We start from the raw sequence: 13,780 nt of genomic DNA, 5'->3' as shown, positions 1-13,780 counted from the left end.
GCTTTATGAATGAAGCCACGTCCTGGACTCGGTGTCATTGTCTTCCAATATCTGTGTGGCCTCCTCCTCCCGGCCCTGTCTTGGTAATGGCAGAAAGTTCACCTTTGCTACCAAGGAGGTCAGGGCCCTTTTAAGCTGGACATTATTGAGCTGGCGGTACCCAATGGGTATCAAATTGATGAGCCAGCTGAACATCCTACATAAAATCAGAACGGGGGGGCGGAATAGATGTATGTGTCCGGTGGCAGTTGCATTTTCTTCTCCTCTCAGAGCTGTGCCCTGCAGGTCAGGGCTCCTTTACCATATGCACCTTTCAGGGTGGGGACGTTAAGATTTTCCTTCCCAAGCACCCGCTCAGGCCTACAGAGTCCTTCTTGCCTCCTTCTGGCCACCTGCCTTCCCCCACGTGGAGGGAAGTGCCCGTGACCCCGTGTTGCTGCCCAGGATGGGATCCTGCCTGCAAGTGATCAATTTCTTGCTGCTGTGGCCAGGCAACTGGGAGGCATGAGGGGCTGGCGGATGTGTAGAGAAGTCAGCAACCAGCCTCCTCATAATGCTGACGAGTGAATCAGAGAGAAGTAGGAGGGCAAATGAAGGGCACCAGGCAGCAATAATTTGCACCAGCAATTTCACGCACAGACTCCAGGTGACCAGGTGGTTGTTTTTGAGGGACTTTTTAGACATTGCTTTAAAACAGACACAAACTTAATCGCATTCAGTTGAATCACAACAATCAGCGGTTGGATTTTTCTTTCTTTTTTTTTTTTTTAAGTGAGAAGAACATTTCTTAACACTCTCTCCCTTTTGCCTCCCAATCTCACCATCTCCCGCACATAGGGGTGAAGCTGGTTGGCCTAATCCAGTGTTGGTTGGATAATGGATCATTCAGGATCCTGTTGGGGTCTCTGTCCCTCAGTGCTGTTCAAGTGTGTTCACCATGGGCACTGTGTTCTTCTGGGGGACATCAGACATGGGGTAGAGTTTGGGAGTAGAAGCAGTACCGAGTGTCTCTTGAAAAATGGAACTTCAGATGTAATGAGTATTTATTAAGCCCCTCTTAGGACCAGGTGTGTTGCTTCTAAAAACATCTGTTCCACAGAACAACCATGTGAGAGATACTGTTACACCTGCATTTCTGAGGAGGAAAGGGAAGCTCAGAGAGGTAAAGTAATTTGCTCAGGGCACACAGCATGTATCTTAACATTAAACCCCATAGCTGTTAGGATCCAAAGCTTGAGGGCTCTGTTCTACAATACATCCCAGGTGTTTAGAGGAGGACAGAGCTTTTTGACATGGGCAGGCTGACTCATGAAATGTTGATAAACACAGGACTTTCTGTTAAGCATTCAAAGCAATCCCATCTTTTGCCCTTCTCAGGTGTGCACACTGGCTTGTCTGCTCACCCCCGGCCCCCACGTGCTGTCAACGTCTGGTTCCCTGCATGAGACATTGGGCTGATAAAGAGATTTTGACACCAATGGTTCAAGATACGGGCTTCATATTTTTCCATTGGGTGATTCCTCCTGTGCTAACCACGAAAATGCCCCACTTCCTGTTGGCCGTCTGTTTTGTCCAGAAAGTTGTCTTCCTGGTAATAGCCCTGCTTGACTCAAACCCTCCCACCCGTTTCTCTCCCATTAACACAGTCAACGTGCAAGCGTTGTGCAATTTGCCCAGGCTTTCAACAAAACCCTTACTTTCTGTTGGTGTGTTTTGCCCTGTGTGTTTGCATGTTGCAAAAGGACTATTGTTTCCATATTTACAGCAAGCAGCGGGGCTGCAAATTGGTTTTAGTGACATACTGAAGATAACCAGCTGTAGTTCAGGATTCAGATTTGTACTGTTATAAAAATATGTATTCGTGAAACTAAAATTTCAAATCACTTCCTTCACATCTTGAAATAAATAGTGCGTTGGGTATGTGATATGCAGCGAAGAACTATTTCTGATTTTTAGCAAAACTGAAAATTAGCATATTCAAAACGCTTCTTGGTGACTTAGCTTTCTAAAAATTTAAAACACAGCTCTGCTCGCGTGCGTGTGTGTGCGCGCACATGTGAGCAAAATCATTGTCTTCCCAGTCTTTGTTTTCATACTATTAATCAGTTTACATACTTCTTTTCCCTCTTCGCTTAACAAACAGTATGTTATGATCATTTACTGTTTGGTTGTGTTGCTTTTGTAGTAACAGTGTTTGGTGGCTTTATGCACACATACACACACACCTACACACACATACACACACACACCAGTGTCACAATGAACATCTTAATGCACACATCTCGTTTCCTTTTTCCTGTTGAATTATTGAATTATGACTGTAATCCTCATTGAATTATATTGTATGTGTCAAAAGATACGGGATTCCTTGGTCAAAAGACATGGGCATCACTTGGTAAATATTGCCAGATGATTGCTGGAAGGGTTGTACCAATTTATAATGCCATGTATTTCCTTTGGACATTAAATCAACCGTGGAAGAACATTCTTCCACGTACAGTAAATTGTGCTGTCCTGTGACTGAAAGTGGGGTTTAGGGCACAGAACTCAAAACTTTTGTCGGTGACACAGTAAAAAAAGAAGGGGGGCGCACAGTTTTGCATGTGTGAACCGCAGAAGGTGGGTGTGGGAAGGCCAGCAGCTCGTGAGTGACAGTGAGGAGGGACGAGGAGAGTTGTCTGACCTGCTGACCGAGTGGACAGCACACACAGGGAGCCGTGTGAGTGTGCATTTGGCGCACCCTCGGGGGCTCTGGTCAGCTGGCTGAGGGTTTCTACATTGCCCTAGTGTTTCTCGTGGACGAAAATCTGCACAAGCACACGCAGGATTCACATTATGCTCAAATTGTCCCCTCATATGAATTGCGTTGGAACAAATTTGTGTCTTCAAAACGAGTTATAGCAGAACTCACTGTACCTTTTCTATTTGTTTTTCCTCTTGTTTGGTGACTTACGCTGCTCTTCAATTTGCAAACAGGAGCTGTGTTGCCAGAAGAGCATTTTTATCTTTAGATTTAACACTCAGAATGTAGGAAGGAAATTGCCTCATTTTGCTTTATAATAAATAAAGATTGCACCAATTTTACTTTATAATAAAGAGTCCATCATTACCTGATGCGTGTCTGGTCTGCCTTTGTACTTTGGGACGGAGAACAATTTAAACTACAAAATGAGCTTCTAGTACTTTCCATTTATAAGTTAAAAAACAGCATGCCCTTTATTTATTTATTTATTCATTCATTAATTCAGTTTTCAAGGGAAAACTGTGTGACTATCAGCTCATATTTATCATTTGCCTCTTGGGTACAGTGATGACCTTTACTGTCAAGGGGCAGTTTGAGTTTTCTCCTGGATGGAAATCCTCTCTGAGTCTCATCCTCAAAATGGGTTGGTGTTGTCACCCTTAGGGCAGAGTGGTGAGGCTGTCCCCTGATAAGGATGTGACTTCCTCAGTTCCTCTTGGGCGAGTGAGAGTTTCCTTTTATGTGTCTGTCCCATTCTGGTTTTTCCATTGACCTAACATTCTCCTCAGCCTTCCCACGGGGTACAGAGGAGGGAAGGCCACCGTCTTTGCCTCAGCATTGAGGATATGGTCGTCTGAGCCCTTCTGCTGCAAGAGGCACCATCTCTCTTGCTTTCTGGGTAACTGTAAGGTCATGTAGCCTTCCTCAGGGTCCTGACACTTTTCTGGGGCGAAAAACTCATGGTCCAAGAGACATCAACAATCTTTTACTGGAATGTTCCCAGTGAAAGGTGAGGAAACAATGTGCCTTTTATTATAACCCCCTTCAAGTACCAATACCTGACCTGTGCCAGGGTTCCCATAAACTGCATTCCCCTCACTGTATGGGGCTATGTCTGTGGAGTGCTGGACTTGGTCATTCTGTTACAAGCAAGGATTTTTTTTTTTTTTTGTACAAACATGAATTCTGTTAAAAAATTAGGAAAGGATTATGACTTCAGTGTTGCGTCTGGACATCAGAATGATGCCAGTACAATGTTTGGAGTTTGGAGAAGCTAACCTGAGGAGGCCTCTTTGAGCTGCTTCCCTACTAGGGACATTTAAAATCACAGAACTAGAGAGGGTAGCCCTGACTGTCTAGAGTGTTCTACTGAAAAAATAATTTACTGAGTGCTTTTGTGTACTACATCCTGTGCCGAGCATCTTGGGTGGGTCACGGTGATTGGGGTGGGGACTGTGATTGATTAGCAATATCTGGCAGGGGTGAGGGGAGGGTAAGAAAGGAAAGGAGGGAGTTAGTTGGTGAGTATCCAAAGAGCACTGCCTGATGGATCTGGTAGGAAACAAACATTTTGCTCACCTCAGATATTTGAGTTTTTACTAGTCACCTTCATGTCCGATCCCCCCTGACCACATGCACACATCCACCACCTTCTGCAGCTCAAAGGGTCGTCCCATGTGAGCTTTGGGGTTGAGTACAAGGTGCTGTGAGGGGCACACACAGTGCTATGCAGCTAGGAGAGGGGGTGGGGGGGGCCCTACCCTTACTTGGCTGCAAGGTTTGACTCCAGTATGTTGGTTCCACAGGGTGAGGTTGCTATCCAAGGGTGGGCAAGGCTAGGTGTGGTTCTGGAAACAGAGGTCTGGGACGGGGTGGGAGGTCAGGGAGGCAGGTCTCCAGGGAGCCCGTACCTAGGAGCCAGGCATGGAACAGACTCTGGCCCCCATGTTCCAGTTCTGGAAGAAGGGCTGGTCACTCGTCTCTCTCCTTGAGTCAGAGGATAATGCAGGTAGCCAGAATGGTCCCTAGGGGACCCCACAGGAAGGCTGTATGATCTGAGCACAGGCTGACCAGGAGGCCTGCTGTTGGGCAGCTTGGGTGGGTGGTCATTGACCCGTGGGCGCTGGTCTGCGCCAGTGAACATTAGAGGCAATCCAGGAAACCGTGAGGACTCCAGCAGCTGCGGCCCAATCCCGAATCTGGGAAGGTAACAAGCCTAAGGCTCCCCATGTTCTTTCATTTATCAAACATTTATTGGCCACCTACTGTGTGACCAGCCTTTGGGTCCAAAGACATAGCCTCTACCAACAAGGAATTCACAGTGTAGTTGGGGAGATGATAAATTAATTTTTAAAACATAACGCTATATACATACATTTTCTATGAATAAAATGACCCTCTGTAAATATAAAAGAAAAGAATATAAAGAAGATAGTTAACTTCCTCCCTTTTTGCCCAGGTATGTGTGTTCGTGGGTATTGTATTCTCCATGTTTGAGATAATTCTATAAATAAGGTTTTGTATTCCTGTTCACATTTTCTTCTTTTTGTCGAGGGATGTGTGTGTGATACGCTACATGACCGAGCTAACTCTTTAATAAAATTTTGTATCCTGGTGTATCATTTGTAGACTTGGTGGCTGAAATAAGTTTATCATGTCTCCTGATTCAGTGGGTAGGCTGGGCCATGCCTGTGTTGTGCCCTCTGGGCTCACTCACGTAGCTGGGATGGAGGGTCCCAGGGAGCCACACCCACCCTTCTGGTATGCAGTGACGGCAGGTGCCTGGGCACCTGGTGTCCTCTCATTCTTTAGTAGGCTCAGTCAGCTTCTCCACATAGTGGTCTCAGAGCAGTGAACCACGGAGGCAAAAGGAGAAGCCACAGAATGTCCTCAGGCTTATTTAGCATCTGGAGTTGAATGGAGTTACGTCTACCACGTTCCCAATGGCGAAAGCAAGTCACAAGGTAGTCCAGACTCAAGGGTTGGGAACTGAGCTCCACCCTTGATGGGAAGAGAGGCAAAGTCACATTGCAAAGGGGGCACAGACACCGAAAGATTGATTTCATTGCGAGGGATTCCTGGAACGACCTAGAATTCCCCGCAATTATGAAAAATCATGGTTTTTCATTTCATGTTTCATCACTTTCCCATAATTATCTCTATCTGTAGAGATAATTCTCAGGGCATGCATGTTTCCTTCTAACATGTTCGTTAGAGAGTTAGGTTTTAGTGCATTTCCGTGTAGTGCATTTCCGTGTAATGTAAAACATGCATGATGCTTTGCCAAGTTTTTGGAGTCCTTGAGGAGACCTTGCTAGGTCAAAGCATAGGGATCATTTAAGGCTCTTACTACATACCATAAAATTCCCTTCTGAAAGTTGTCCACTTCACAACGGGACACTAGGAGCGCCCAGCTCACCTTCGCCTTGTCAGCATTATGCATTATTAATTTTCAGAGAAATCATTGTTAATTTGATGGCTTAAACACCAGAACCCCGTTCTTGTTTTTGCTTATATTTCTTTGTTCCTTTGAGATAAAATGTTTTTACATATTTAGTAACCATTGGTTTATTATGTCTGTGAATAGTTTCTTCCTGTCCTTTGCTCATGCATGTACTTCTCTTAATGATATTCCTGGGATCCTCATACGGTGATTGATTAAGCTTTGTCTGACATTTGTCCTGATTTTTTCCATTTTACTGTGTGCCGTTTAATTTTGTTTCTGCTTATATACAATTTTTTTTTTCTGAGTGATGTAGGTTATCTTTCAGCTAAAAATCCGATGGCTATTTACCTGTTTGCTTTCTTCCTCCCTCCACCCCCTTGGGTTTCATGGTTTTGTGTGTGGTGGTGTGTGTGCGTGAGTTTCAACTTGCTGACTCTTGAAACCACCTGGAATTAATTTTTAAACAAACCCCGCACTCTGATCCCTCTATTGTGAAGATGTGTTTTCCACCCTATCCCTATTTAATTGTTCCAGTGCCACTTACTCAAGAATTCTTCCATTTGGCGCTGATTTTTGATGCTACCATTTTTTTAAATAATTCTGTTTACTAAGGGCTTTCTTCTGGACTTTCTCTCTTGTTCAGCTAATTCTTTTCCCCCTACCCCAATGTGACATTGACAATGATCGCAGCTTTGTATTGTTTTATTATGGAGTTGTGGCATTGCCTCCTCATTACCCTTCTTTCTCAAAACTTCTCAACTATTTTTCTTTAATTCTCCCAGAGGCACTTGAGAATCATTTTGTGCAGTTCTGAAAATGGGACCCATTGGGATTTTGATTGTAACTGCATTATATTTATCGATCAGTTTGTTGCAATCTGACACCTTTAATATTTGAAGATTTTCCAATCCAAACACATTGTGTGTACTGCTCCATTCATCTGAGCCTTTTAAAATATCGCTGCTGGATTTTGTGGCTTTTCTTCTTCTATATCTCAATATTTCTTGTTCAAGTTAGGCTTTGCTATTTTCATCTTTTTGGTTGCTTTTTTGGGAATGTGTTCACACTTTCCCTCATGTCTTCTCACTGGTCATTTAAGTTGTACGGGAAATGCATTCATTTAAAAAATATTTTTATTGATTTAAATATGGCACCGATGCTTTATAAATAGCTTGCAATTGAAAAAAGATAAACAATACAGAAGAATATTGAATAAAAATGAAAGACCCCCTTAGTGCCTCTTCCGTATCCCACCCGCTGCCTGAGAGCCAGACCTTGTTAATAATTAGGCAATAATTACAACAGCGGATTATTCTAGACCTTTATCATTTGCATGTGCATATTTTGACATAAGTGGGATCCTACTATTAGTCAAAACATATAGGTCTATTTTAATTTCTTTAACCGTTCTCCTTTGATAGATGGTTACCTATAGTTCACATCTCTTTCTTTTCCCAGAATTGGATACCCAGAATGCAAATTGCTGGGTCGAGGGTTTGTGCAGATTTTTATTCCCAGTGGCTTATTACAACAAAGGTTTATTTCTCATTCCTGCTGCACATGCAGGGAAGGTTGGTGGGGCATTCAGCTCCACCCAGTCCCTCAGGGGCCCGGGCCTATCTTGGTGGCTGAACTGTCCCTTAGCTGCAACCAAAAGCAACTCATGGCTTCCTTGGTTGCTGGCCCGGAAGGGAGGGAGCAGGAAGTGAAATGTTTCTGTTCGGGGAGGTCCCACATTTCTTCTGCTCAGGGTCCCTTGGCCTGAACTAGTGTGACGTGACTATATACTGTGTGTGTGGTGTGTTGGGGGAAGGGAGGGCATTTAAAATTTTTTAAGATGTCTGTTAAATATGCATTTAAAATTTTTTGTATATTTATTAAATGACCCTCCCGAAAGGGGGTACCAGTTTATACTCTGACCAAGGGCACTGGTGGCTTTCTTTTCCCCCACACCCTTCCCAACGTATATTATCAACCTTATTTCTGCCTTTCTCATTGTTTTGTTTTCACTTTTCCTGGTTAGGAATGAGATCGACCCTGCCTTTGAATAAATTGTGTCTGTTTTTAATTCTTTGAATTTTTTATGTTTTTTTCCCATTTTTTATTGGTTTTTCATTGTTTTATTGATTTACAAGGTATTTTATGTTGTGATGAGCACTGGGTTTTATAGGCAACTAATGAATCAAAAACTAATGATGTATATATGTTGGCTAATTGAACATAATAATAAAAAATTAAAAAATAAAAGGTGTTTCTTTTTAACAGTCTAGACATCAACCCTTTGTACAAATATCAGTATTTCATGATCTGTCATTTGTCTTTTTTTTAATTGATGATTATCACTCAAAGTCTATAATTTACATTAGGGCCATTCTTGGCATCATACATGCTGTGGGTTTGGACAGAGGTATAATGACATGTGTCCATCATTATAATACAGAGTAGTTTCACTGCCCTAAATATCCTCTGTGTTCCACATATTCATCTCTCTCTCCCCAACCCCATGAGAACCATGAATCATAGACCTACATGTATATCTGTGGGTCTCTGTGGGTGCCCTTCACTCTTTCATTCCCATTATAGGTAATTTGTGTTTTCATTTTTTAAAAAAAATTGTGCTAAGTCTGGCTAGAAGTTTAACAGTTTTACAATGCTTTCAAAGGACCAGATTTTGATTTCATTGATATTCTGTATAATTTTGTTTTTAATTTCATTTCATTCCTATCTTTATTACTTTCTTCTTTCTGCTACGTTTGGTTTAATTCACTCTTCCTTGTAGGTTTTTTTTTTTTTTTTAAGGTGGAAGCTTAGACCTTCCTTCTTTTCTTAGATAAGCATAGAATGCGATAAATTTCCCTCTGACCACTGTTTTACCTGCCTCCTGCAAACTTTGATATGATGCATTCATTTCATTATCATTTAGTTTAAAATATTTTTAAATTTTCCTGGAGACTTCTTTGACCCATGGGTTAATTTAGAAGTGTGTGGTTTAATTTCCAAATATTAAGGGTAAGATTTCCAGATATATTTTTGTTAATATGTAGTTTAATTTTGTTATGGTCAGAGAACACAGTTTTGATGATTTCTATTCTCTTGAACTTTTTATGGTTTGTTTTATGGCCCCGAGTGTGGTAAGTGTTCCATGTGCCCTTACAAGGAATGTGTATTCTGCTTTCTATATAAGATATTTTTTAAATGTCCTTTAGGTCAAATTGGCTCATCATGTTTTTTAGGTATTTTGTATCCTTACTGATTTTATATTTTCTTGTTCTGTTCATTACTGAGAGTGATGCTGAAGTCTCCAACCATAATTATGTATTTTGTCTAATTCTCCCTCCAGTTTGGGCAGTTTTTGCTTCATATATTTGTAACTTGGCTAAGTGCATAAACATTTTGGACTGGTATATATTCTTAGAGAACTGACTCTCATTGTTATGTTCCTGTTTTTCTTTAGTAGTATTCTTTGTTCTGAACTCTACTTTGTCTGATATTAATATAACTATTCGAGCTTTCTTTTCATTATTGGCTATGTCTTTGTATTGAAAGTAGATGACTTAAAACAACATATAGTGGAGTCTTGCTCTTTCGTCCAGTTTGACCACTTGAGTCTTTTAATTTGATGTTTATGCCATTTACATGAATGTGCTTATTTATGTAATTGTATTACAGTTTTGCATCTTGCTAGCTGTTTTTTATTTGCCCCATCCGTTCCTTGTTTCATTTTTTTCTGCACAATTGTGAGTTAAAAATTTTTTTTAAAGTTTAGCATTTCTCATGATGCTTTTTAATCTTCACAATTATTTATACCTCCTGTTTATTTTTTTTAGAGTAATTGCCCTCAAGCTTACATGATACATCTTTACCCAGTTTACCTACGTGTAACTTACACTGCTTCACATGTCGTTTGAGGATCTTGTGATAATATCTTACCATTTCCCTCCTTCTTCTTATTGTCATCTAACCCATTACTTTAACATTTGCCATGAACACACAGTACATTGCTGCTCTTTTACTTAAGACACTCATTTAACTTTAGAGCAATTCAAGGTAATGAAAGAATTTTTATTTTTACCTTCATTTATTCCACTCTCAGTGTTATTTCTTTGTGTAGATCCAAGTTTCTGTCTGGTGTCCTATTTCTTCATCTGAAGAACTTCCTTCAACATTCTATGTAGAGTAGGTGTGCTGGTGATGAAGTCCCTTAGTTTCTGTCTGAGAAATCTTTCTTTTTCACTTACGGAAGATATTTTTGCTGGATACCAAGTTGATTAACAATCTTTTTTTTATCACTCCGAAGATACTATTTCTCTGTGTTCTGTCATGCATGGTTTTTGATAAGAAGTCTGATGTATTCTTATTTTCGTTTTTTTGCTATGAAATGTGTCCTTTTTTCTCTCTGTATTTTGTTTTCTGCAGTTTCAATATCATATGACTTGGTATATTGTATTATATTATGATCTTTTGTGGGGGCAGCATTTACCTGCTCTGTGTTTTCTGAACTCTGGATTAGTGGTTTGGTACTATCATTAATTTTGAACATTTTTGGCTATTCATATTTTAAATATTTCTTCTGCCCATTCCCCCTTTCTTCTCCCCCTAGAATTCCAATGATATGTGTGTTAAGAGTATTTGGTTTCATTCTACAGATCTTATATGTCCTTTTTTCTCCCTACTTTTTAAATTTATGTTTCAATTTGGCTAATTTCTACTGATCTATCTTCAAATTTTTTTTATTTTTTCCCTTAGCTATGTTGAGTCTACCAATCATTCTATCAACTGCAATCCTCATCTCTTTTATTATGATCTTGATTTCTTGCGTTTTTATTTGACTATTTTTTGTAGTTTCTTTAACTCCACTGAATTTTCCCATCTGATCTTGCATTTTTCACCTTCTCCATTAGAGCTGGTGTCCAGGAGCACCTACTCAAGGTATCATTTTCAGTCTCTTTCTGCCAGCATCTGAGATTTTGAGCTAGTTGTTTTTTCTTTTCAGTATCTGCTCTCTGATGAGTTCTAGACAAGTCAGGAACATAGGTTCGTCTGGATCTTTGTTGTGAAGTAGGGAGAAGTGCCTTTTTCCAACTCCACATTTTGAATAGAAACTAGAAGCTAGTCCATAGATTTTTCTTCTGTCATTTTTTTTTGTTGATTCAGAATTTTATTAGAACAAATTAAAAATTATGGACTGTGATTTCTGTTCTGTTTTTCTAGTGTATTGAGATTTTCCTTGCAGTATAATATATACTTGTTTTGTGATAATTAATGAATATTTGAAGAGAATGTGTAGTTTCATTCTGGAACAAAGTTGATAGTGAATTATTCATATTTTATACGTAATCATTTGCTAAACTTTTTAAGTTCTGGTCAAGTCAAATTTTTTCTACTATCTCATGTTTTCTAGGCATAGAAGATGTATAATCATATTGTCTACAAATAATGATAATTTTGACCCTTTTGTCGTATATTCATGTCTCCTTTTCCTATTTAATATTTTCTTGTGCTGTTCTTTTCACCCAAAATAGCTTAATAATGAAATCATTGTATATATCTTTGTTTTGATCTTGACTTCAGTGGGAGTGCCTATTAGATTTTACTGTTAGCATTGATGCAAACTGCTAATTTAATATAGCTTTTCTTTGTCATATATATTTTTAGTCCTTTTTTTTTTTGCAGGAGAAGATGGTCTGGAATGAATTTAAAATTTGGGTAGTTCAGTTGATGCATCTATTAAGAACATGTCATTTTTCCTTCTTTTACCAATTAATATGAAACTTACCTTAGTGCTTTTAAAATTTAACCATCTGTAACTTAAAGATACTTTATTCTTTAAATATATTATTTCTTTCTGTTTTCTAGTTCCATTTAAGACATTTGTTATTGTTCGGTGGAATTTTTATATAGATTTTTATTGTTATGCTGTCTTTGTCAAGATTTTTCATGAAAGCAACACTAAATTTGTTCAGTGGATTTGGAAGCTTTCCATTTTTTTCTCTATGCACTAAAATAATATCTGTACTATTGGAACTACCTATATCTTAAACATCTGAAAGATTCTTGGGTAGACTAATTTATGTTAGAACCTTTTCTTAGGAAATTGTTTAGTAACTACTCATTTTTTCCTGTAGTTATCATTCTGTTCAGATATTTAATTTTAGTAACTGTTATCTGTTTCTTTCCAATTTCAGCTTCTTCTGAGTCATTTTTGCTAATGCATATATTATTTTATAATATGCATTTCACCCAGTATTCCAAACTTTTCAGTATGTTAGAATGCATGGTATTGCATGCATTTAATTTACATCTGTTATATTGTTATTGCATTTCTGATTCATTTTATTTGTATTTACTCTAATTTTTTCCTCAGTGGGATTAATCAGTAATTCTTCTATTTTATTCCCTTGTCTCAAGGTTCAATTGTTGTAATATACGTTTTTAATTGCCTTGTCATTTCCTTGACTGCACATTTTTAAGATACTTTCTTAGCGGTACTATGGGCTTTACCATTAACATCCTAAGTTTCAATATCAGTGTAGCTTCAATATCATAGAAAAACTCTGCTTATATATAGCTCCCTCCCACTGTTTTTATTGTCACTAATTGTATCTTTATATAGTATACCCATTAACATATATATATAATTATTGCTTAATGCATTTATCCTAAGCCATATTGGAAACAAAAAGTTGTAAATGAAAAATACAGTAATACTGTCTTTTATATTTACTTATTGGTTATCTTTTCTGGAGTTTGGTATTTCTTCATATGGCTTCAATTTAATATCTGTTATCCTTTAATTTTAGCCTAAGGGACTCCCATTAGCATATCTTTTAGGGCAAGTCTACTAGTGATATTATTACCTTAGTTTTTGTTTATCTGGAAATATCATTTTTCTTTCATTTTTGGAGGGTAGTTTTTTCAGATGTAAAATTTTTGGTTGACAGGTTTTTCTTTCAGCATTTTAATGTGATTCTACTGCCCTCTGGCCTCCATCGTTCCTGATGAGAAATTGACTGTTAATCTTATTGAGGAGCTCTTGTATGTGAGGTGTTTCTCACTTGCTGCTTTTAAGATTCTCTCTTTGGATTTGTATTTGAATGATCTGATTGTAATGTGTCTCTTGTAGATCTCTTTGAGATGATCCTACTTGGGATTTGTTGAGCTTCTTGAATGTATAGACTTACATATTTCATAAAATTTGGAAATTTTTGGCTCCTATTTCTTCAAATATTCTTTCTGCCCCCTTCTTTTCCTCCTCTCTTTCTAGAATACCCATTGTGTGTGTGTTGTTACCCTTGGTGAAGTCTTACAGATCTCTTGGGTTGTGTTTATTTATTTATTTTTTCATTTTTTTTTTTCTTTCTGCTCAGACTGGATAATTTCAATTGAGCTGTCTGCAAGTTTGCTGATTCTTCCTTCTGCCTGCATAAATCTTCTACTGAAACTTTCTGGTGGAATTTGCATTTAAGTTATTGTACTTTTCAGCTCTCAAATTTCTGTTTGGCTCCTTTTTTGATTTTTAAAATCTCTATTGATGTTTTCTGTTTGTTGAGACATTGTTACCCTGGCTTCACCTCTTTGTTCATGGTTTCCTC

General features: G+C 38.8%; 1 protein-coding gene across 1 annotated transcript in view; it reads left to right on the top strand.

Annotated features, from left to right (window-relative positions):
• Positions 1 to 1,378: 1,378 nt before the first annotated feature.
• Positions 1,379 to 13,780, top strand: part of CDYL2 (chromodomain Y like 2) — a 73,059-nt gene continuing 60,657 nt past the window's right edge. The window contains exon 1 of the mRNA XM_073882322.1: positions 1,379 to 1,591. Coding sequence (XP_073738423.1) covers positions 1,442 to 1,591 — 150 coding nt within the window. The 5' untranslated portion in view covers positions 1,379 to 1,441. The remainder of the gene's footprint in view (positions 1,592 to 13,780) is intronic.

The sequence above is a fragment of the Callorhinus ursinus genome, unplaced genomic scaffold (genome assembly GCF_003265705.2).
Source record: "Callorhinus ursinus isolate GAN/ISIS: 27379988/994484 unplaced genomic scaffold, GSC_fseal_2.0 scaffold46, whole genome shotgun sequence".
Classification (NCBI taxonomy): Eukaryota; Metazoa; Chordata; class Mammalia; order Carnivora; family Otariidae; genus Callorhinus; species Callorhinus ursinus.
Note: the sequence above shows the minus strand (reverse complement) of the source record. Positions and strands in the feature narration are given on the sequence as shown.